Raw genomic sequence first — 27,244 nt, forward strand, 5'->3', positions numbered from 1 at the left:
AACAGGAAAAAAATGTCTATTGCTAAAATGCAATACGCACGTGGACACACTAATATGTTTGCATTTTGCAGGGAGTTTCTTCAAGATTTGAAATTAAACGTTTTACATTTCCTGCTTCAAGCATAAAATAACCTTTCCATCATACTAACCTTTCCACGTTATGCAGGTAACAGTTAATATTTATTAGTTTGATAATTTATTGTCGCTTCTGATTTGTCGAAAAATTGTTTGATTCCTGTATCAATAAAGTTTTTGCCGGACTAGTTTTTCTCATCTGTTCTGATTTAACACTATTTGGAGAACAGGAATTTAAAATATGAACACTGTCAACAAAATGTAAAGTTGTGTGTGTTTAATTGCCGCTTTATTTACATTTTTGATCAATGACACTTCACATATTATGATATGAAAATGTTTTGTTAAATGATAGGGTTGTGTAGTGCGCCGAAAAGTTCGTGCACCACGATTAATTCCCGTCGATTCGGTGGACCGATTCCAGATTTCAGTTTGGTTCGGTTCAAACTTTACCGAATCTGTATATATAAAAATGGCAGCCAGCAGACGCTCAGAAGTGTAGGGGCATTTAAATTTCCATCATTTGATGGAGAAGAAGGTAAATCAACGACTATTAATACTTTGTGTACGTCACAATACACAACTGATCTACCAGCCCAATGTCTGCTAGCTTTAATTCAAATTTTTCCAAGCTAAACTTTGATCAAACTATTGATTGGTGTCAAATGTTCAAAATATACAGGCTAGTGTTGTTCTGGTCAAATATTTAAATCGTAAACAACTAGAAAGGAATTAAACCACAATTACGTAACTCTTAGCGAATATTTGAATGAAGTCAACATTTGTTCGAGTAAACTCTTGCTTAATCCTTAACAAATGACACCAAAATTCTTTATTAGAGTTCAGAGATTGTTTTCTTGTATTTTGACTCTGAATGCAGATTGTTTTATCAAATTTACACGTTTCACTTTCAGTCATAACGTTATGAATGTGTAACTCAACGTAATACAATCTAATTTAAAAGATAATTTTGTACTTTATATTTCTTTTTTGTGTACGTTTAATTGTTTTAATATTTGTAAAGGTATATATTTACTAAGATTTGCTATTTTGCAGAAGTATATGTAAAATAAATTCAATTGCTTCCTTAACACCGCTGCGTATATTAATCTCCTTAAAACAGAGAACTCTGAATTAAGATATAACAAAGTACTCAAATTTCCAAACTAAACATATGGGTTTTGTCTTAATTTAGAGATAGTTTATATCTAAAAAAATCAGATGTATTACAAATGTAAGGAATACATGATGGATAATATGTTGACTAGTAAGCTCAATGGTAAACTATTGTTATATACAAAAATATGTAATGGATAAATAACGAGATAGTGTTGAATAGTTTAGAGAAAACATTCCCTCCGAGGGCCGAAGGCCCGAGGAGGGGATGTTTTCTCTAAACTATTCAACACTATCTCGTTATTTATCTTACTTAAAAAAATCCCCCTATTGAACCTCAAAGAAGCATTGACCCATTCATATATCCAACTGTGCTGTAATACAAAAGGATCTAGCTCATTTATGATTCAAATAGAACCATACACAATAGCCTAACCAAACACACCCTTTATTCATGGACGAGTGAACAGGTGCGCATGTTATAGTAAACCATTCCGCTGTACTGAGCAGACTTAAATGTAGATGATGATTATTTTTAACGCAAAGTACATTCAATGTATATAGATCTAGAGGTCTACACTACCGGGAAAGACACGAATACCGTTTGAATGATATTTTAGACTTGCAAGGAGAAAGGACAAATCAGAAATTAGACGAAAATTAACAGACGATGTTAAAAATTTTATAGGAGTCTTATGAAGTAAAAGTGCGACAATATTCACTATATTGTTAAAACTTAGGAAAATGAGTGATATGGTTTAAGGTTCAAAGAGGAAGTCTAAAAGTGTTGATGGAATTGATTTATATGTGATCCCAAATCAATCAAAATTAAGAAAGGGAGATATTTCTGCTGAAATTTCATTTGTGGCTTATCGGATATACATTTACGGATGACAAGATTCTATAAATTTGGATTTAGGTTAGAAATACATGTTTTAACATTTTGTCATTTTTGTTTGTTTTATGCACTGTTGGATATTTGAATATCCAACTGACGGGCGGTTGGATATTAAAAATATCCAACTGCCCATCAGTTGGATATTTATATATCCAACGACTGTTGGTTGAATAGTAAAAATAAACGTTGACTAAATACAATGGGTGACGTCATAGAAGTTTTTTAAGTTACAGGAAATATCCTTCGATTATAGAGTATTTTTGTGATGGAAACCGCACGCCAGCAGAGTCATTTAATTTACTATGGGAGTTTTTTTTATTCAATATAATGTCTTTGGGAATTAAATCGTTTATAAAATTGCTAATACTTCAGGAAATGAACACATAAAATAACCTTAAAATTTCTGACTGTGAGTGAACACATAAAAAACAAGACCAAATAGTTACGGAAACGCCGATCTTAAATGCACATAAAGTATTATTGCAATATTCACTCAATCGTTATATCGGCAACTTTTTATAAAATGTTATATTACTTTTACAATCAAACCATATTATAAAATCGTTTCAATAAAACAAATTTAGGGATCAATAGTTAATTAATTTACCAATGATCCGATGTAAATCAGTAAATATTCTAAACTAGATATTATTGTTTTATAAAAAACTACAATTTTTTTTTAACATGTAACTTTTAATTTGAAATGCATAATGTTTCCGTTATAAACGCTAAAAAATGCATTTATTGGTACCTTTCTTTAATATTGACATCTAAACATTACTTGTTCTTTGAGTAAGATACATGCTTTTTAATATATAATACTTAAAAAATAATGGTACACAGAGATAATTTTCATTTTAATTAAAGCATAGAACTGTTGCAACAATATAATCAGTAAAAAGTATTTTGTAGTAACTACATGGAAAGTTAAGATTCAACATAAACAAAAAAGAAATAAATGCATATTATAAACACATTTAGGGAAATGAAAAAGAATGTAAACGAAAGATACAAATGCTCAAAGAATCACGTTATTATGATGAAAGGTTCCTACGCCATAAACAATATTTATCAAACAATCCGTAAAGTATCGTCATTTTTACAGCCTCCTCGTCACCACGTCTTAATTTTTACTGATTTAGACAAACTCTGGCGTGTCTACTAAATAGTCGTGAATCACTTGATAAATCATACTTTATTCATGCTTTTCGTTATGTGTAAAGATGGGACACATTAATAATACTTGTCAACAGTTTGACAAGTTTTTAGGTCTAAAAACAAAATAATTCAATTTAAGTGAATAAATGTTTTAAGAGGAGCTTAAACCAAAAGCTAGTCTTATCATAATTCGTTGCACGAAAACGTAAACTTATAACTGCAAAACACCCAACAAGATACTCCAATGAAGAATTTTTTTTCTGGTTTACATGGAATTTACGACACATTTTTTATTAACAGAATCACACGTAGCAAAATATGGTTAAACAAAAAAGTAACTATAATGTATGTCGTTTGCCTTATGTTACACACAAAAGAATATAAATATTTTCAAATTCTTTATTTTATCTAATAGGTTGTTTTGACAAATAAATAAGTCTCAATATGTACTTTGGATTTATATCCTCTATACTTTATTGTTTTGAGTGAAAGGTTGCATCGATATAATTATGTCACTTTTATGATTATTTTCTTTGTAAAAGGTACATTTTGTCCCTATTTCATTGTAAGATGTTATTTAAAAAAACCTGTTGTGACGCAACATTAAAAAGTCCCAAAACCATCAAGTTATACGGTAATTTATTTCAGTCAAGTTAGCCAATCAAACCCAATATTTTTTATCACAGATAAGGAAAAGAAACATAATGTGCTATATGTATTACTTTGTTCTTATTACAACGCTGATTTGGCGGCGAGTGCCACTAGAAAATTGACAAACATTTCATCAAAGGACGAACAAATGACAATAAAAACCTCACATAACCTGCTTATATACAACATAATTTATTTGATGTTCAGTAAAATGTGATTTAATGGTATTTAGGATCTTTGAAACAAGACATAACACCATCTGTTCCTCTATCAAAACCTCTTTAATGTTTTATTTAATTTTTTGGTAAATCATGACCATGATAATTGTATATTGTTTAAAAGTGATGCGAAAAATCAATTGCATTTTATCATAGTTATTATATTATATTACAGCAATGGCAAAAATTAAAGCAATTACAGTAATCACGTGAATAACACGATGGTCTTAATTTATAAATTTATAACGTGTCATGAAAAAGACATACTTGTTATCCAACTGCATTTTTCATTAAAAAAAACAAAAAAAACACGTTATTCTACATGCTATATATTAATGAAACGCATTAAATGATTGCGCAATCTATTTATCCCTTTTAAGTAATTCTAAGGATAAAAAATATTCTTTTACATTTTCATAAATTGATGCAAAATGAATGTTACCGCAAAAAATGATATTATTCAAATGATATCACATCATGCAAAGTTCAAAATTTAACATACTATTTAAGAGTCAAGATACATATAAATACGAAAAAAATAAAGAAATTGAAATACAAGTTCTATCATTGTACAACGAATAGTCTATATCATTGTCTAAATAGTATCTATAATTAACTCAAAGTAAAGATATTAGTTCTGAAATAGTATAAATCTTATCATCATTGTCATCTTCAACCTTCATATTTGAATCAAGACCTGGTCTTCATTGGTTACAGTACACATTCTGTGACGGCCTTTGTAAGTAATCGTATATGGTCTGATAAGTCATTCTATACTCATCCTATAAGTAATGTGCAATCACGTTTGTTGACAAGAAAGAAAAATGGAATCTCATTATGTTATTTCATATTTTTCAAAAAAGGATAATTTTAGCAAAGAAGGCGTAATTCATTGGTGTGTTTTAAACTATTCGAGAGGCTGTTCCAAACACATGCTTCTCATTTAAATACTATCATTCAATTGTTTTGGTAAAAATATGACGTTGACGTTTTAAACGTAACAAATAACAAAACAAAAGATTTACATGTAATCCATTTGTGATGTTATTTATAAAAACCAGCAATAAAAGTTTTGGAAGTTTTTGTTTGATTTTCTTTATGTACCGATGACAAATTTACACCAATTATTTGTGTTATGCAGCTCAAATTTTAAAATAAAATATAATCTAAAAACATTCATAAGTAGGTAACTATGATAACGCACCTCTGTTGAACACAGCTCTGGTCTTCTGTTCATTAGTAGACGAACTGTTGTAAACACGTCAATGTTGTCATCCATAGTGATTTGTTGTATGGAGTTAAACACAGCACAGAAGACACCGCATAGTGAAGCACCATCTCTGTTTCAAAGAGCATAAGAAATATAAATTACTATCATTAGGCAATATATATATCAGGCAAATGAAATAACATGATTGTAAATTAAAATAACTTTTTATAGTTCTTTTGTGTGTGTGTGTATTGGAAAACGTATGCAACGATAACGTTAGATATATATGGAAACAGAATACACCCAGGCAATGTTTTTACTAAAGATTTGGTAGCATCATCATTAAAAAAACTAATTTTCCTTACATCAAACATAAGCAATAGGTCATTTCCGAAAGGTGTTTAAATATGAACAACTTCACTACAATAAGAGTTCTCAAATAATGTTGTGTTTCTTTCCTTTACGTTGATTTTTTAAAAAATTCTATACGTTATCTTTAATAAAATGCATCTACGACAATGAGAAAGTGTCATAGGATGAACAGTTTATAAATAGAGTATAAAGTACTTACCTGCTGACAACAGCTATTGTGGTGTTACTCGGACGACTAAGAGCAAATGAGGCCAAGCCACAGAGAGTTGATGTATCGTTTTGAGTTCTCGAACCCAAGACTGACTTTGGCTCAGCAACCAGAACATTGAAAGGTTGTCCCTGAAACAGATTGGTTTTTATAATGGAGTGTTAATAATTTTCAAAATTAAGCCTATCAATCATATACTACAACCAGTGTTTGTAAATCCTAATGTTTAAGAGAGAAATTTAACATCCTTCAAATAAGTGGGGACGTTAATTATATTATTTAACCTCAATACGATTATTCTATATGCAGCATCTAAATTGTCTAGATAGTCACGTTACAGGGCGGACAAAACGTTGTGTCTAAATATCATATTCCACCTTTTCGGAAATTTCGGGATTTTCCATTCCAAAGGTAAAAAAAGCCGTAATGAGCATACGCTATAGACAGATATGATTACATCGAAAAAAAATTATTCATTCAAATTGTCTTTATATCACAAAAAAAACAATTTTAATATCTATGATTCAAGTTTATGAAAAAAAGAGAGACAATAACATTCAATATGATTTTTTGGGGCGGGGGAATAAATCTTCATATTTACCCTAGCAATAAGCAATAAATCTCTATTGGTAAATTAACGTGAGTATATCTCAGGAAAAATATTATGTAAAACAAACAAACCTTCAAAATGAAAAAAAAAATATATATATATATATATATATATATATATATATATATATATATATATATATATATATATGAATTTAGAGAAAACCCGATTTATGTGTCCTCTAATAAAATGCCACTATTTTCATAAATACAGATATTGATGGAAAAGAATTATTTTTCAATACAAAGACAATGAGAATGATGTTTTTTTTAATTATTGTAACTATTTTGCATATAATTTTGCTAGAGTGTATAACATTTTACAACAAAGTTATTGCTTAACCACATGAACTTGAAAATGATGTTCTCGGAAATTTATGTTTACCTTATCTTTCTGTATTGATATTGTTGATAGCTTCAGGTCGGTTTCTTTGCAGGAACTGCAGACCACTCTGTATGGAGGCACTATCTTTTCAGATGAAAGTGATGGCATCCAAGATTTAGTCTATTTAAAGAAGAGGGTTTTGCATTATTATTACGACAAACGCAAATTATTGATTATCAATAAATATCTAAACTAAATTTGTTCTTAAATAATGTAAAAATATTCGAAAGCAATCACAAAATTTCAATTTGAATAGATTGAAAAGCTCCGATTAGTTCAAAAAAAATTTCTGTGCCATTTACGAATACACCAAAATAAAAATAAAGATGCCATTTCAATAGAAAAAAAAAACAAACAAATTGACGCCTTTAATTTTAGTGCCTGATTTTTGCAAAATGTTGAGACAAAAAAAAAAAACTAAGAAGAAAATTAAAAAGAATAGGTTATGAATATTGTGTTTGATGATAATAATGCAAGTTCATCTAGAGAAAAATGTTGTAGCGTGACACCCACCGAATCAAGTATGTGTAGTGGATCAAGGCAAATGATTGTACTACACTCATGGTCTATTAAAAGTCGAAGAAAATCAACAGCTTTTTCTAGTGGCGGATACTGTGTTATTATGAAACCATTCTCCACTGTATGTGTCTGAATGAAATTAAATCACATTTCTCACATGACTATCTGTTATATTATATAGTATTTTCTAATTTTAACGTTTTTAAATATAAGAAATTAATAATTTGTTAATAGGATGATTCTCAGATTTTTAACCAAATTTGTAAGCTACTATACGTACTGACGCAACTACAGCTTTTACAAAACTCCCTCTTCTAGGAACGTTTGATGGTCGATAAAGTTTGTGTTTGTCCACTTGGAACCCAAATATATAAAACATATTGTATTAAGTAAGTAGATAAATTTAGAAACAAAATTATGGTAAGGATGACGTGGATCGTAAATCTAATGATTTTCCTTTATATTCAGATTAAACTGCAATTTTTAATCACTTGATATAAAACAGCCAATAAAGAGTGTGAACTTGACATGATATCCATATTTTTATACGTGGATTTATAATATCAATACTGATTTTTATGAAACTTACATAGTTTCCGTACACTAAAATGATATATAACACTAGGAATTCCTTTTAAAACGTTAAAACAATATTAAAAGACTACCTCAAACAGATACATACGGGGTAAAACTGCATCCTGCATTGACTTACCTTGTTTAGAGTCTTCATCGGCGTACACTTGGCATATCCTCTTTAAAAGCTAAAAGAAAACATGGACGTTTTGTCTATAAATAAGTATTGAAAATGTAGTTTTATTGTATATTTTAAGTCAAACATTAATCATTATTATTTAAATATATGTACCTGTATTATAAACTGCATATCTATACAATTATTAATTATCATTTTGAAAATTATATATTGGAAGTAATAATAAAAATGCAAAAGAACATTAAAAAAAACAAAATCAGTCTAAAATAATCATGTAGCTTTATCGAATTAATTATAAACAAAAAACCACTCATTTAAAAACAGAATTGAGACTTCGCATTGGTTTTTGAACATACGAAATTTACTTACAGGGACATTTTTTGTAGGGAACATTTTTTAAGAATATTAGTATATATGTTTTAAATCCATCATATTCCTATTATTGTGCATCTGATTGGTCATGATTTAAAATAAAATCATATGTAATATGCACAAACTGCTAACTAATTCTTTTTTGTTCTCAAAAACTTTAATTCATTATATTTATATCGCACATTTTTTTCCTGCAGTTAAAACAGTATACCCCAGCTCTTATTTATTGATCTTCTATTGGGACTGACATGTATAATGTTTACCTTCTATCGTTTCCCGCCTTGATAAAAAAGTAATTTTAAATTGTTTTAAAAATGAACCTTTTAACGCTATGACCTAGGGGCTTAAAGAATGGTTAATTACGAAGACATCAGAAAACTAAGATACCACTTTCAATATTGTAAACTATATACACTGGACAAAATTGCTAAGGCACCATTTAAAATAAAATAATATTTACACCCTAAATATTTTTAAATATGTATTTAACGTTTAAATAGGTGACCTTAATTATAAGTAAGACATTTAAGTATGCTTATCTACTAAAACAATGTCATTTTTTGGTAGCCACAGTGTTTAATAGGCACGACAAGTAAATTGCAAGGTTGTACCGGGAATTTGTACAAACCGGAAGTGTGAGGGACCGAGCAAGGATTCTAAAGCATAGTGTAAGTACTAGGCGACAAGACAGACACATCGCATTTATCCGAGCAAATGGAGGCCACACCCGCTATTGATATGTGAATCACATAATGGGGAAGAGGGGGGTACCAATGTTTGATAAACAGTACCCAAAGAAACTTGTCAATAAGTTTGCAACACATGATGTTTCATTTTCTGTAATATAATAAACTATTAAAAAATATATTATCAATCTTTATTGCGTTCAGATCTAAAGCAATCAAAGAAAAAGTGGTGCGTTAGCAATTTTGCCTAGTGTAGTTCTTTTGAAGAAAAAAGAATTGAAACAGCGATCTCTACTTTCTTTATTTCCTAATTATCTTTCCTTTGATATGACATGCCATACCGTTCAGATAGACACAGGAAACAATATGATTAGAAACATTTACTTTAGCTTTCAGCTCAGCTACATGACGTAAGCAATTTCAAACCTCGAATTCCCTTTTAAAATAAGAAGATGTTGTAGTCGCCTTCTTCAGCATTGGTGAAACCGTATCTAAGAATTCCTCTTTTGTTTGCAATACAGGTTCAGCTTTAAAGGCTTCGTGTAAAGCAAGAAAGACCGCTTGATACTGTCTCTAATATAAAAAAGAAAGAACGTAAGGATTATTTTCCCCTTTATTGTCTCAAAGAAGCAATATCATGTTTCTTTCAAAAATATGATTTAATTAGGTGCCGTCCGTCAATGTGTTTTCTATTATTCTTTTTATTTACAAATTTCCGTTTTACAATGGTTTAGTGTAAAAGTGTATATAGGGAAAGTGTATGCATGGTTGATCTAAATATCACTATTATAAAGAATAAAAATGTTCTTCAGGGCCAATAACATCATTTATTTTTTTTAAAACAAGCTTTGCAGAATGTGTATTATTTATCAATTATTCATAAACATTAATACGACGGCTAAAAGATTGATACAGTACTATAAATATACAAATAGTAGGATCCATGTACGATATTATAGTGTCAAAGCACGATTCAATAGATGCATACACGAAAAGACAGAATACGATAATCCAAAAAAAAGAAGAAACTATAGGGGTATTTTACGGTGTAAAACTGACAATCGAACGAGAATATAAAATAAACTTTAAAAAAGAATTCTTTAAAAGCCATAAACATAGTAAATAAATGTGATATATTTTGATAAGATACTTAACTCTGTACCATGCTATTCTCGATTCACATCATGTCTAATTACTTAGAACTTATAAATATCTCATTATTTAAACAAGTATAAACGAAGATATTTCAGCTGAAACACCCAGATTAGGTTATCAGTTTTCAACACATTGGCAAAAATTGCGATGTATACGGGAATTTTGCATTGCTGGAAACCTGGATGATAACGTTGAAAAAATGCGCAAGGTATTCAGACTTCCGAATGGAGAAAATATGTAAACAATCCCTTTTATTAATCTCTGTAAGAAATCTGTTTTCGTACCTTTTTTTTAGTGAAAAATAATAATATGTGAAAGATAATATCTTGAAAATTTCCCCTCTCATTAATATCAAGAGCACTTCTTTCACAGGTATGTATATTTTTTATAAAAAAAACGTCCAAATGTGCAGCATAAAAATCTTGGGACAGACTATAAACAATACATAAACATAATCTTTGCAATTGGATATTTCTAATTACTTGTCATTTGTACCCGTAGTAACTCCCTTTACGTACATAATTTTCTATCATGTTCATTCTGTTTTTCCTCATCGTCTTTACATACTCTGCAACATTAACTCTACCAGATATTTTCCCGGTTTTGTACAGATAGTCCAGAGCGATGAATGCGCCAGTTCGACCAGTTCCTGTGCTGTGATTTAAAAAATACAGAAACTTTTTTATGGAAATATTGTTTATAGATATTCAAGGAAGGAGTCTTCTGGTTTTCGACTTGTCAAACGTAAATTTGATTGATTGTTCATTAAATCAAGATGACAGGAAATTAAAGTAGTGTATTTTTCTTTCCTTTTTACTATCATACAACTTCGCATAGAAAAAGTAATAAATGTTTAGAATCTAATAAGGACTATATTTTGGGCTTAATATTGGCGTAGGAAAATATCACGTTTCGTAATTCAGAATTGCTGCAGATTAATGAGTCTTTTTAACATTTCAAAAACAATAACATTAATGTTAGAATTTTTTTTACTAATGTGAACTAATGATATGATACTTTGGTTTTAGAATATGTTTTTAAAATATGATTTGCATATCAAACTACACTGTATTAGCTTTTTTCAAGCGCACATTCTATCAGTTTTTCTCTTTTATTAAATGGTCAATATATTAGTTTTTTCTGTCAATTTTTATCTTTCCATAGAGTAATCATAATACATAAATATCAGATATATTTCATTATTTGAAGCATGAACAAATAATCAAAATTTCTTCAAAATTTAAGAAAATAAGAGGAAATGCAGATTAGGCAATATCAATTTCAGTATAAATATTTATTCCAATTTAGTAGTATAAGCTTATAGACATTCTGATTTTCTATCATTTCATTGAAGAATTGATTCTTCAAATCTAAAACAAATGTCTACAGAACTACAAAGAGCTACACTTATTTTTATCATCCTTTACAGTAATTTCATGTATATCTTTTATAATTTTATGCTAGGCTATGGTATGCAATTTTAATAATATAGGATTTGTATGCTATGCTATGAGATTTGTATTCTATGCTATTAAAATTTTTAATGAAGGGCTTAATGATATGCTATGCTATGGTATGCTATGAGATTTGAACAAAAACGCCTCCATACACAGAAAAGTTCCACACATTTGGAAGTAAAATAATAAGAAGCCAAAGTTTACCACAAATCTATAATGTGAAAATTTATTTTTTCAAATTAAAGATATTTAAAACCAGGTTAAAATAATGTTGTATGCTATGCTATGGTATGATATGACGAATGTGATTCTATGAGATTGTATGCTATGTTATGAGATTTCAATGCTATGTTGTGAGATTTCAATTCCATGCTTTGAGATTTCAATGCTATGCTTTGCTATGGTGTATGTTGTAAAAGATATGCTTGAACCGACTGTACATTGGGGAAAAAGGTATTGACCTTGATCTGACCTTTATGCGAAACAAAATGGTCAAATTTGATTAAACTGATAGAATAATTTGGTAATGAAATCCGTTTGGCTGTGTCAAATTTTCATGACTTTCTTATTATAAGAAGTATGTTTGATAACGAGAAGACTCCTTCCTTAAGTGTATTCTTTAGCAATGTCAAAAGTAGTCCTTAAATATGATCCCTTCCTTCTACCGAAAAACTTGCATGTAACTAATCGCAATTTGCGGTCCACGACTACAATACTATTAACTTGTAACTTATTATTTGACATTAGGTAGAAAATTAAACTATTTGTTGACAATCGTAGATTAAAACATAAATTAAGTTGCTAAAGATTAAGTTTTACTGTAACAGTAGATAAATGCTCATATGATTAAATTTAAGATAATCAATAGTTTGACAGATATTACTGGTCGTTTTCAATCTCACTTTATTCAATATCTTTCACTGAAAGTCGTAAAAATACTTAAGAATCTTAAATGCAACAGACGTGATTCAAAAATATTGTTTATATATTACTACAAATACTACATCTTTTTATATTTTTCAGTATAGGAAGTATTAATGAAATTGATATGTGCTTATGTGGTAGTGCTTATGTGCTTATGTGCTTATGTGGTAGTGTATTTCAGGGAAAATAATGCACTTTTACGTGTGATTTACCTGCAATGAACTAAAATAGGCGATGTTCCATTATTGATGTTTTCATGCATTACGTGGTGATGGAATATGACTAAACACAGTGGATCTGGAGTCCCGTGATCAGGCCACGTGGTAAAGTGATATTGTGTCAGCTCATATGTTTTTATCTGTAACAAAAAGGTATCTTTCTGATGACCGAAATCATATTAGTAATCATTCCCAAATCGAAACGTATTTAGTTTTGATTAAGAAATATGTGATTCAAAATTTACCCCTCTCTGAGATACTTCTAATTTCCTCTTTGTAAAGGAAGCAAACGATTTTTCTTCAATAGATTTGACAGAAACTGTTCCATAAATATCTGTCATGCCATCCATTGGCCAGTACTGGCAACATTTTACCTATATTTAGGGAAGACAATTAAAGGCAATTGACCTATTAATCATTGTTCATAATGTATAATTAACAAACATATAATAAGCTTTTAAACTATGGGCAAATTTGCAAATTATGACAATATTTGTAAATAATTTCATTATATGAACATCAAGATTAGCAAGAACGTTTATTTCTGTATAAACCATTGAAATTACGATTCTAAAGGTCAAAATAAAAATAGCAAAACTCAAGCTTAGGCTACTGCATTATTACAAACATTAGATATGGTTATGTTTATAATTGTGAGCAAACAGAAATTTTCAAACATAAATAAAAGTTATAAACAACAATGGTTTATTTCATATCTGGCGACGTTTAACTTTTTACTTCTTTTTGCTTCTGAAACAAACTTTCATTTAGCAATATAAACATTAATTTGTTGAAGTGTGTTAATCTCTATATACGATACCTTTCCTTGTTCTGTAAGGTTTGTCAACATAATTATCTGCTGTATTTGATCCTGACACACCATCTCCCAAAACTCGACTATTGTTGTTTTCAAGGGTCCTAAGTAAAAAAAAAGTTCGATACCAATTTAAATAATTAATGACAAAGTTTAACAAAAGAGAGAGAGAGACATACAGAGAGAGAGAGAGAGAGAGAGAGAGAGAGAGAGAGAGAGAGAGAGAGAGAGATGCAAGCAAACCAGTTTTATCAACAATAAAAAAACCCACCCAGAAAAATGTTCATACACAGAAACGAAACAAACAACATATATAAACTGACGTCGATCGATAAATTTGACAATATCAGTTTACATGCAAAGTTTTACAAATTTGGAATGTGTATTTTTTTTTAGAATTTCATTAAATTGAACAATCCAAACAAAATTTTCTTTATATAACTTATTCAAATTACGTATTATCGTTTATTTACAATTCATTTAAAATCAATAGCATAACATACAAAAGTATTAATATGATTTAAGATATTTAGTTGCTATTGGATTTTTAGAAGCAATCATACATGAGATTTAGCACCTATATGGATGGACATTTCCATACAACTTTTTAACCTACATGTATGATAGTTTTTTCCATTCCTGACCTATTTTGATAAAAAAAAAATCAAACCCAAAACACGGTACAGGTTTCCATTTAATCCAATTCAGTTTGCAAAATGATAGAGAGTAATAACTAGTTTTTTTCTGCTGACTTAATAAATCATTGCACGATCTTGCAGAAAATATAAAAGTTTTTTCAATACAAGAATACGTTTGTTTCCAAATGGCAGAGAAATAAAGTAATTCCCAATTAAAAAAAAAAATCGTTTTACCATCCCATGTAAAACCATATATATTATTACCTTGTGTAGCAATGTACTCATTTTTCCGCTCGGCGCCCTAGAAAAAAAATAAATAAATGTATTAAATTTAATGATGTTACCTGTTTTTGTCACATACTGGAAATGACCTTGTATTTATGTTTACTCAAATACTATACTAGGTACACTTACACTAATGTAATTAGCGTTGATATAATCATCACTTGTTCCTACATTCCGTCTGAGTATAACTCTTGAGTGATCGTCTAAGGGAAGAAATCAAAATATCAAATAACTGATCATATTTTTAGGCATGGAAAATAGTTCTCTTTTGTAAAGAAATGGACCTCTTCCAAATTAAAGGTTTAAAAATACTTTTCCTCTTGTTTAGGTAGAACAACTTTATACAAACAAATAGAGTACATATCCCCAACTGTTTTCTATTAAGACTTAGATCTGACATAATATACCATAAAAAATACAGTTGACTTACATGGAAGAGAAGAATGAAATCTGTTCTTTTCAGAATTCACAGACAGCTTTCCTGTGTCGCATGGAAATTGTTCATCACGAGTAAGGGACTTTAAAAAAGAGAAAACAAAATATTTAAATTCTTAATGCTAATCTACACATTTTTATCTGATTTCTTATTACAATGCTTGACAATGTTATAATACTATTATATAATATAATATAATAATATCTATTATATTTAAAAAAAAAACGCCGTTGAAACGAAAAACTGAGTGTAAAAAGAGTGTAAAAAGAACATATCAATATCATACATATGTAAACTTAATCACAGAAGTGAAATTTGAATTTGTCTTTCGATACTACTTTTAGAATATCGTGTTTGCTACAACCTTATCTATCATATCAGATGATTTGGTAACATGTAATATGGAAAATCCGGAAAAATTTGAAATAAAAGAAAATGATGTCACTTTGACTAGAATAGTTTAAAAGCTTATTGATACAAATCATGATGGTTTTGAATGTTACGTTTGTAAAGTAACGTTTTACTTATGTTAATGTACTTTCTCTTCAAAGAGTTTTAACTTTTTTTTCAATTGATTAGTCATAGGGTACACTTTTGAGGGATTTCTTTGTTTAACAAATAGATATGCTTCTTGCATGGGGACTAATCAACAAAATAGTTATTTGAAAGTAAATGGATGCATTTCAGATATCGATCGATATTGATATGCAATATAAAACAGGTAATTGCTCCTCTGATTAGTAGGCTTTCTGCAGCGAAAATGTCATAATTACATTCTTTACATAAATAACCTTTTCTATAAGCACTTACAGCAAGTTCTTTTTTAAATCCATCAGCGTTGTCCTTTCCCTTGTCAATTATAACAAATCCAATTTCATTTAGTGAAATATCAGCTACCAATTGTTCATAAACGTTTTTGTTTTCCAAAGGAAGTTCCGTTTCAATTTTGTCATATACATTTTCACCAATCTCATTATACTGAGATTCCTTCAGGTCCATATATGTTTTAGGCACATGTGAAGTGTTTTCCGACGAACCGGTAGAACCTTAAATGTAGTAAATAGAATTATAAAACTTTTATATCATTCGGCATTTAACCTTTCATTAAAGTAAATATTATCATTATGTATTTACTTAGTCAAGACAGTTTAATTAACATAAAAAAAAAATACCAACCATTATAAATTATGCTCCATGTTCTAAAAATATAAATAGTTAAGGAATGTAAACTCACTTTTTGGAATGTGTTTTCCTGGTATTATGCATCGACAGGTATTGATGTTTTTTCTGTGGTAATTGTTGAAACAAATCATTATATCAAATATAGAATAATGCAATTTTAAATTCTTTATCACACAATAAGAACTTCGTTAAAACAATCTTCAAAGATTAATTTATCAACAACAAGATACAACAGGGGGTGATAAAATATTACTTTGTACGAAAAAAAAATATCGGCAAGATATAGCAACAGTTTTTATGTTGATTTTGCGGAGCAGAAATGAAAATGGATTGTTGTTTGATTTTTTTTTTTCATTTTTGTGTGCCAAATTTTATATATGTTTAGAAATACAATGCCTTTTTAATATATCAAATACAATTGTGCCATTCTGGTGCGCTTCTGTTGTTTAAAACTTCATTGGATCAAAGAAGTTTTATACATCTTATATAAAAAGCCATCGAACAACAAAGAGTTATCCTTTTATCAATCAAACGTTGTGTAAAATGTAGTATATAATTATTCATTCTTTTTTTACGAATGAGACGGATTGCAATGGATATTTCAATTTAGCACAATCAGAGATCAGTGAAAATTCGCACTCATTAACTGTACAGTAAAACTCGGTTATAGCGAAGTCCTAGGGACCAATGTATTTACTTCGTTATATTCGTAATACGTAATATCCGTATAACGAATTCGTAAAATTAATATAGCAAATGCACTATATACATGTTTTCTTTCACCAGATTTTTTTTTTTGCTAATTAAAGCTTTGAGTAAAAATACGTTTTTTTGATACCTTAAATAATCGGATTGTGAGTCGAACAATTTATAAGAAAATAAAAACTAATAGTTAAATGATAGTGTAACCTTTTTAAAAATGTAACCAAATTCGTTATAAAAGTGTTAAATTTCGTTATTTTTTACCTCTGCGGGACTCAAAATTAGATTGCTACATCCGTAAATTCGTTATATTCGAATTCGTTAAAACCGTAAAATTTTGTAAAGCTTTGTTAAAATTTTTAACCGCGGACTCAAAAAACTTCGCTATATCTGATAAGTCGATATATCTGTGTTCGTAATAAACGAGTTTTACTGTAAATACTATGATCATCTGAATGCATGCTATGCATTTACTTAAGAAAATTGATACATATACTAACCTTCTATATATAATGATAACTGCAATTGCTATTACAACGAGTATGACTCCGATAGACCCTCCAATAGCAGGCGCGGAGGAGGTACCTTCAATTATTTCTTTTTCTTTACTTGTCTATAAATATTTCAAATCTTTTAAGATTAAAGTATATTAAGGAACACCATAAGACTTAATGCTGATCCCAACAAGGAATCAAATTTAAACAAAATTTTGCAACTACATTTGTTTAAATAAACATAAAAAACCTCATGGTTTTAGGTAAAACTGATTGAAAAGATGCGTCTCCGCTAGCAATTCTACCTGTCAATCTTACAGCTAACATTTATATAATATTAAGATCGTACGATTTTATTTGATATACCTAAGATGTCCTGCCTTGTAAATTAACGGGACATCATTAACAATTATAATATTTTTCAAGGAAGAAAAGAAGAAAGATACAAGAACTGATTGGTACAGAGTTTTCTTTCCAGCTGTTCATTTGTTTTTTAGTTCAATGATTGAGACTTTATGGTTATATGTTAAATAGCAATAAAATGCTCTATAGTATACCATAAGACACGTTCCACTTCTGGAATCACATGTTTTGTTGATACAAGAAGTACTACACTTCAAGTTGCAATTCGGTCCATAATAAGTTTGAGCACATGCTACCAAAAAAAAAACAAAACAGATTACTTAAAAATCACACTTTTACGACTGTTATTTACAATCCCAAAAATTGTTTCAGTCAATGATAGCTTTTCAGAATAATCAATTTAGATTGTAAGTCAATGATAGCTTTTCAGAATGATCAATTTAGATTGTAAGCATATTGCCTATTTGATGCTAAAATTTACACCAGTAAAGAGAAATTAGAACTTTACGAACAGTTTTTATGTTATTAATTTCTAGTTTTCATTCAAACTCTGATCCAAAAATAGTTGTGATAAAAAGCGATCTTACGTAAATTGACATATAAAAATGTAATTAAAAATCATGTTAACAACATTTCAATTCATTCAAAATGGAACAAAACTCTAATTGAAGTCAACAGATATCTTACTTTTGTTACAATAGATCCCTTCGTATCCAGAGTCACATTCCTTAAGACACGTCCCCGTTTCAATGTCACATGACTGTCCTTGATGGCAGTGACCACAAACACTGCTGCAATTTGCTCCAAATGTTCCGTCATCACATTCTACATGTATGAGATAATAATATATTCTTTTTTTATTTGTTTAAGAAAAATCAAGTCATAGGTAAGCGCTGTTTTAATATCATTTTCTTTTCTAGTACCAGAAAATAGGACTTAATCATTTTCATCTCTAGCATTCCAATAGAACAACACGCAGTTTTTTCATCGTTTATATAACATTCATAAAACCTTAATCAGTCTCTTGAGACCAATGTATGCCATCTCAGTTTCTATCTTAAATGATATAATTTACATGTAAATATGCAATTTTTGCAGACTCTTTTTGGCTTTTTGTTGCACTTTTTAACTACAATATCAAAAGACGTAATGAAATTATAAAAAAAAAAAATTAAATCAGATAAATCAGGGGTAGAGTAAAAATAACTAAAAGAAATAGTTGATATATTTAAGCAGATCAGTATTTAAAAAAGATCATACTAAGACGACAGAAGCAAGCTACAGATAGTAGATGTACTTTTTAAAAAAATGCATGTAGATGTACCTTCATTACAAAAAGGTAATTTCCATCCTACAGCACACCCCCTGTGACAGACACCAGTCTTTCTGTCACAAGTCTTTGCTATATAACAATTCTCACTGCAGTTCTGCAAACAGTTGTTTCCATATTTTCCAGCAGGACATTCTAAATGACCCCAAAGGTATTTCTATTGATATCGTTTACCACGTAAACCATTGCATATATAGTGGATAACTTGACCTTATGTTCACTAACTTCTCGTGCACGTTTTTTTTTTTTCATTTGCTTTTATTTGTGTTACAACAATAAATTTTCCATCTGATACATTGCATTAAAAAGTATCATACCGCTTGAGCTTTCTATATACTATACATTTTTACTCTACATAGCAACATTTTCTTAATATTTTTATAAAAATAATAACTCGACTAAGCTGTTGCATGGTTTATAAAACAATCCGTTCGATTGATAACTTAGTTATTGCTAGAATAGTAATATGATTTGCATCAAAGTATGTTAAAGCCAATACTATACCTATTTTGCAGTGATCACTGTAATAGCCTGTCTCACATCCAATTGTACACGTTCCGTTTATATGGTTACATTGTTGTTCACTGAGACATTGTCCACATATCTTTAAACATTCTGCCCCATATGTGTTGTTGAGACAAGCTGTAAAATGAAACAGAGTAAAAAAGGCCCATGGGTCACTTCGCTCAATAAACAACAAATTTTATGTCTATATGTTTTAATGTTTAAAAATACTAGACTTTGACCCGTGCTTGCACGGGTTGACATTGCATATTGGACATTTACGAAATATGTACATCGACACACCTTATTATTGACATTAACATAAAGCTATAAACCTGCAATGATGTTATTAATTTCACTACACTTTCCTTAATTTGAATAATCTGTGTCTCGGGAAAGGCCCTCACAACAGTCAGAATGCCTCCCTTATACCCGTAATGTAGCATAAAATTGCAGAATCGCTTCGGAACGATTTTGGAGAAAGTTAATGAAGTTGCCATGAAAATAACAGTCAAACACATTTTTTGAGACTGCAAATACCTTTCAACAAAAAAAATTAATCCGTAGAATAGAAGAATTCAACACCTTTTTACCAACGTACTCGTATTTTCTTTGTAAAACTGGGTCCGTTGGTCATTTCTCATTTTTACGAAAAAAAAATATATCTTCACTCTCCTAACAATTATAATGTAACTTTTTTGCATGTAATCAAATATTTTTTGGCATCACGAAGACATATTTGTAAAATTAATCTTTCTGTTAAGAAATCATTAATATATTTGAACAGAATATACAGCACACGTCAAATGAAAATTTACCCGTATTTGTTTTATCATTTCTGAGCTTATTCACGCAGATGTGATATTGTGGAAACATTAACTAAAGATCTCCTTAGCGTGAATGTATTGCGCAAGCGGAAGATTATAAAATCCAAAAAATCCAAGTGATTTCCGGGATTTTTTGAGAATTTTTTTTTGATTATTAATTAGCGAGGCTTTACTGAGAAAAAATAAAAACAAATTGGTAATCTTCAAACACCAATGATGTTAAAAATATATAAAACAAAAGACAATATCCTTCTGATTTCTCGGTATTAAAGACTAAAAATATGAGTCTATTATTTACATATAGTAGTAAAGATAAATCTGTTCTATAATATTGCAAAACTTACAAAAGTTCTTGAATATTTTAGGATTTGGCAATACATGAAATAATATATTAAGAGAAGTGTACTTTTGCGATCATATCACAAGACCTAAGATTCATCAACTGACAAATCTTATCATTCTAGTCCTAACATATTATAGATTACAAAATCAGAAATTTAACTATGAATAATTAAAGAGGGGAAAAGGTCAATGTGCCCACCAAATGAATTATATTTATGTTAATAATGTTCGATACATTTTAGTTCATCTGAGCCGAAGACTGTGATGGGCTTTTCTGATCAAGATTTGTCCGTTGTATGTCGGTGTTGTCTTTGTCGTATACTTTTCAAATGTTCATCATCTTCTCTAGAACTTTTAAGCCAATTTCAATCAAGCTTGGTACAAAGCATCATCGGTTGACAGGAATTCAAGTTTGTTCAAATAAAGGGTCACGACCTCTTCAAAGGGTAGGAAATTTAGAACTACTGAAAATCTGTTGGTGTTTTTCAAATATCTTCTTCTCAAAAATTATTCGGCCAGAAAAGATATAACTAAATGGAAGCATCCTCAGGTAGTGTAGATTCCAGGTTTTTTTTTAATCATGGTCTCCGGGAGTAGGGTGGGGCCTTAATGATTTAAATTTGTTCAAATTATGGTCGTCGGATGTAGGATGAGGAAGCGATGAGGGAAATTAAGTTTTACATAGTAATATATACAGACAGAATTGACAGTTTTTGGCAACGTAAATTCGTTGAAATAATACTATCAGTACAATATGTTATTGGACATTTCATTTCAATGGGCATATAGTTTTGTAAACATGTAATAACTGAATAATAGAGAAGAATTTAACAAATCTTGATTAAAATACAGTAATGCAAGTTTTATTTCTGGAAAGGTCACTGTTGACGTGGAATTCTAGCAAAACCCAAGAATGAACTTTTATTGTCTTTATGATATTATTATTCGTTTTTTAATTGCGTTTTAACATGTAAAAGGGTCATACAGTTTTATCACTGATTGCCGTCTACTTTAGAAGACGGTATAAAGAGTTGAAATAATTTACAGTCTCCGGACTGTGCACTTCCTCTCCTTTGTGATTGGTAGAAAATACATGATGTGAAAATTTACATTTATTTCATTGGTTGATATACTGTTCGGCACAAGGGAGTTAATTTTCCGATGATCGTTTTTACGTACGACCTAACAATTTTTGTAGATTTCAAATCTTAAAAAGTAAGAAAACGAAAGAACAATAAAAATGGCTCTTAGTGAAATTCAGGCTTTCATTTTTCTGTTAACTAGTTAAAAGCAATATTCTGTAAGATCTATTGAAATAATTGTTTCTTTTCTTTTTGTTCTGATTATACAATAACCAATGAAATTTCATACGGTAAGGCTAATATCAGAAAACAAGTTTGTGTATTAGATATAGTGAAAATAATATCAGTAAAACCGAATGATACTGAATGCAGTTGTATTAACTTTGATTTTACTACAGTGATTCAACAGATTTCAAATAAATAACACGCTGTAAATAATTTTCAATTTTAAGCATGTACGCTTAAAAGGCACATATTTAAAAAAAAAAGTTCGGCTCGCTATAGCATGGAGAAGAAGGCGACATATACATAAAAAAATAATTAAATTGTCTTTGATATCTTATTGCTGTTAAGAGTTTGCTCTAAAGACGGTAAGCTTTTTTAAAAAATTAAACTTGTGATGCATACGTTGTTCACATTTAGGACCCTGATATCCATCTTCACATTCAAAACAATGGCCCGTCTCTATGTGACAGCGACTGTTGTTACAAGAAACTGGGCACGGCAAGGAGCAGTTTTTTCCGAAATGGTCAGGAGTAGAACAACCTAAAATTATAAAGATATGTAGAATATTGCTATATTAGTTCTTTTTGAACAAGCAACCCATGTGCAACATTGCTCCCCCGAGCAACGGTTCTTGTATAATTCTCTTTTAAAATATTTGAATAAGGAACAAAAATTTTCATATATTCCATGATTTGAGAACACATTAAACAATACATAAAATAACGTCTATTTGCCTAGACATCATATCCTAAGAAACAAGATTATAAAATTAAATATAAATGATTTAAAAAAAAGTAAAGTAAGGTCCTCGTGATCTTGATACATTTATAATGATATAAAAATACTCGCATAGTAAAATAACTAAACACAGCATTGTATTTCTTGAGAAAATGATGTTTAAACCTTTTCACTCTATACTTTTATGACAAACCTTGAACCCCTCTTGGGGCCCCAGTTTTAATCCGAGGGTCAAAGTTTGAGCAGTTAAGAATATAGACTATCTTAGGACGTTTGCATTGTAATTCCACAACTTTTAAAAGATGTTTCAACATTTTGCTATTGATTTGAATTTGAAAACTTGAATCCCGCTTGGAGCCCAAGTATTGGTCCAGGGATCATGATTTTATTAATTTGAAATATACATTTTATGATGATGCTTGCATAGTAATCTCACTAAATTGTGGCATTGCGGTTTTTGAGAAGAATTTGAAAAACAAAATTACCTATATATTTCTGTAAAAAAATGATCCTTTTGTAAGGACCCAATATTGATCAATGATTCTTATTAGTTTAAATTCTACACTATATGATGATTTTGGAATAGAAGTCTGACAAATTCAAGCATTGTAAATCTAAAAATAAAGCATTTTTCTAATACATGTATATAATTCTAATTTTAAATTCAAAACTCCCCTTGGGGCCAAAAAATTGGTCTTTGGATCATGTATTTCCCATTAAAAAGGGTTTCCCTCTTTATTTTCACAATTTAGAATTCCCGTCCCATCAGTATGTTTTGCAAAATCCATTCCGTTATTGTCTATAATCATTTTTAGTTTTGTTTGGTTATAGTACACATTCACACACAAACTATAGAATGCTATGTTTCTCTTTGCTGTGCAAAAACTTTTTTAACTTAAGCATTGTATTTTGTTTTCATATTTTTTCTTTAACCTTTCTTATTTTATACATGTAATTATTCAAGAAATGAACTCAAAGTGTACCCAAGTGATACGAGTATTACCTGGGTTGTGGCAGTTTACACTTTATAATCCGCGAAGCAGATTATAAAAAAAACGTAAATTGCTCAAACCCAGGTTATACGAATATATTTTGGGTAGATATTGAGCTCATTCCTTATGATTTAATTTATTTTTCTGTAATTTACTGTACAAAATCGAGTGAGTTTTACTTTTATAGATAATATTAATATGTTTAAAATTAAAATATCACGTCAGGCGGATTAGTACGTTTTTGAAGTTGGTGACGTTTCTTGTGACGTGCAAACCAGGTTATACAAATTGAACGAATTTTTTTTTTATCCAGTCAAGTGCCGCGTTACAAGCAGAATTAAATCACCATGTTTTATGAAAGTTTTAAATTGTTTGTATTAGGGTGAGAAACAGGTAAGTTACAGAATTGGTGTTAAAACTAATTGTATATCATATATTATACAATAGAATATATTCAAACCAAATGTTTCGCAATTTAAAAATAGTGTATGGAAAAAAATGCAATAAAAAATCGAAAAAGCAAAGAGCGCACTGCTCACACAACATTGTTTTAACTGCGTAGTTAAGGAGTAGACAGGATTACATTATAATAGATTTAATCAGAATTTGTTCATGCAATTAAAAGGGTAAACTTACCATAGACTTCAAACTCACATAATTCATTGTAAGCATACAGTGAGTAGTCAGGAGGAATATTGTTCGATGTTCTGTTGTTGTAGTAGATGACGTATCTACCGTGGTGAGTACAGTTCAATGTTATCACAGATGGAATGGTGTACTTGGTAAAATAGTCGTCCTTAAAACAGAGAATCCCGTCTTTTATTTCTGTCGTGTTTGATATGTATATAGAGAATCCTAGGAATCTGTTGACAAACCCGTTTGTAGGTCCTACAAGATTTTGAAAATGCAAATCTAAATCTCTTTTATTTTTCCTAGTGAAACTAAAAACAAAACGCACATTAAATGTTGACTAATTACAATTAGTTTTTGCTACGTTTACTACCTAAATGTATTATAATGTTTGCTACTTACATGTACATTTAAATTTATCGCTATACATAAATCGAAAATCAATAGATCTTAAAAGTGGTAAGGGTTCCATTATTTTGTTAGTTTAAGTTCATGATCAATTACGTGTACTTAAACTTTGATTAATTGTTGGTTTTGTTTTTCAAAATAAAATACAATAATTAACCATTGCCATTTATGGAAAAGTATACAGAATAGAAATGTAGCGTTGTGTAGTTTAAGATCAAAAGGGTGGTTTTAATGAAATGTAATTTGCCAGTGAAACTTGACACTCAGATATATGCTACATATAATCGCAATGTTTCAATTTTTTTTCACAATAAATCCTTACATTTATGCCCCTTCAAACATTTCCAATAAGAAACAGAGGACGTAAGAGTTTTTGATTTATATCGATATTTGCAAGCGTGTCAGAAGGCCCACGAGGATTTAATGAGTAGAATCAAACTATATGTTTGTTTAAACAAAATTATGTACCTAAAAAGTGTTTAAAAACAAATATTTTCTCGCCTGAAAACACCCTGGCCACACACTGTATAACTGAGAGATTCTCAGACATGACGGATTAAGGTGTATGTATAAGATAGAATTAAGATTTAGAAATAAAAAAAATTTCTCTCTTTCTGTTTATTTTCTATTTTTTTCTCTTTCTCTGTGATATTATAAACAGAGAGAGGGAGAGAGTGAGAGAGACAGACAGACAGACAGACAGAGATAGTCTTATAACAAAAAAAAATAAATGCAGAAAAGCTGATTTTTACGTTTCAGGCAAACAATAAGAGATCCTTATGCAGTTATGCTTACCCCATTCTACGTTGTCGGTTCTATAATATACTGTGATGGAATGGATGCCTAGAATGGCCCCAAGATCAACTCGCAAAATGGCTTCATATTTGTTATTTGCGGATCCAGTGCATTGTTGTCCATAAAATGACAGGTTTGTTTTGAGTCCATCAACAGCTTTGGACGCGTTCACATAGTCTCTAACTTCTGTATTTTCGTAAGGATATAACTGCCAAGCACTCTTGTGTAAAGCAATGTTTTCTAATATAAAAAAAGCCTTTTAAAACATAACAAGCAATGCAATACATGAGTAATGTGCTGTATACAGGATTTTTTTCGCCCCGTGTCATTTTCGCACTTTTGCACTTGCAAACAAGATTGTCTACTGAAGAGATAACTTGAAATATTGGTATTTGCCCTGTCTTAAGTTCGCCCTCTGAAAAAAGGAAATGGCGCGATAATAAAACAAGGGCGAATATTTCCCTGTATATAGTGTTTGTTTCAGGCAATGTAAAAGCTTAATGCATTTATTACACTATCAAAGAGGTAATTTCGCCAATGCTTCAACTTTAAACACTTGTAAAAATATAAAGCCATCATAAAAAGTACTCAAAGGACGTAAATATGTGTGTATTGATAATTTTTTTTGTGCCTATTCAAAAATCGAATGTTTCGTGCATTCTGCACAGGTTATTACGCATGATATTAAGAAAGTCGTTTCAATGTCGTAACACTCTAATGCAGAGTAAAATCTGAAAGACACAGTTATCACATTGATACTAATATATTTAATTCTAAAAAATATATCTAGCAATGAAAATTTTTTTTTCGTGAAATGATTCCTTAAACTTTTTTTCAAAAGTATCTTTATAATTTCTCCGCTTCTTTAAATCGACCTCATCCGCGTCAGAATCAACGATGATGTCACTTGAAACTTTGTGTCAAAATTTGAGCGCAGTTAGCAGATAAACCGTCCGATCAATTTCGTTTTAATTTGGCAAAAAAAGTTTTCTTACATTTTACTCTTTCTTTAGAAAAAATAAAGTAAATGGTATGATTGTGATTTGTCAATTGTCTTTATAATTGGCACATAGTTTACTCGTATTGTGAACTTTCATTGAAAAAGAAAAAGAAAAAGGTGTGTGTGAGATATATATATATATATATATATATATATATATATATATATATATATATACACACACAGAGAGAGAGAGAGAGAGAGAGAGAGAGATTTGATACGTTTTTTTCTTTTGATAATATTTACTAATTTACTTTATACTAATAATCCCGGTATCATGCTTCAAGGAAACCAACTTTCTAGTTTTTCAACAAATAAATTTAGATATTTTGGCATATAAATGACATCTATACTTTTAGGCAACATTGATTATGTATTTCTTGTGTTTACCTTCAGCTTAACGTCATATAACATTAAACGTACCGTAGGCGAATGTGCATAATGGTAATGCGAACAAAAATAGTGTTTTTGTCATGATATTTGTAGAATCATTTCCCTTGCACGATGTTTGAAT

General features: G+C 29.7%; 2 protein-coding genes across 2 annotated transcripts; both read right to left on the bottom strand.

Annotated features, from left to right (window-relative positions):
* Window positions 1-4,671: 4,671 nt before the first annotated feature.
* LOC128171064 (receptor-type tyrosine-protein phosphatase kappa-like) lies at window positions 4,672-16,156 on the bottom strand. Its single transcript, XM_052836826.1, has 16 exons — window positions 15,927-16,156; window positions 15,111-15,198; window positions 14,810-14,883; window positions 14,660-14,696; window positions 13,764-13,861; window positions 13,189-13,317; window positions 12,938-13,083; window positions 10,863-10,998; window positions 9,616-9,762; window positions 8,102-8,180; window positions 7,700-7,773; window positions 7,414-7,548; window positions 6,901-7,020; window positions 5,898-6,037; window positions 5,321-5,456; window positions 4,672-4,898 (listed from the first exon to the last, which is right to left on the bottom strand). Exons 1-16 carry the CDS (start codon window positions 16,113-16,115, stop codon window positions 4,821-4,823), a joined length of 1,806 nt encoding a protein of 601 aa, XP_052692786.1. The 5' UTR covers window positions 16,116-16,156; the 3' UTR covers window positions 4,672-4,820.
* LOC128174400 (multiple epidermal growth factor-like domains protein 10) lies at window positions 16,123-27,205 on the bottom strand. The gene is made up of 10 exons (XM_052839963.1): window positions 27,154-27,205; window positions 25,731-25,970; window positions 24,534-24,785; window positions 22,570-22,707; window positions 19,692-19,829; window positions 19,182-19,322; window positions 18,545-18,682; window positions 18,052-18,149; window positions 17,501-17,613; window positions 16,123-16,162 (listed from the first exon to the last, which is right to left on the bottom strand). The coding sequence occupies exons 1-10, from the start codon at window positions 27,203-27,205 to the stop codon at window positions 16,123-16,125; spliced, it is 1,350 nt and encodes a 449-aa protein (XP_052695923.1).
* Between the last annotated feature and the right edge of the window lie 39 nt (window positions 27,206-27,244).

The sequence above is a fragment of the Crassostrea angulata genome, chromosome 2, assembly GCF_025612915.1.
Source record: "Crassostrea angulata isolate pt1a10 chromosome 2, ASM2561291v2, whole genome shotgun sequence".
Taxonomy (NCBI): Eukaryota; Metazoa; Mollusca; class Bivalvia; order Ostreida; family Ostreidae; genus Magallana; species Magallana angulata.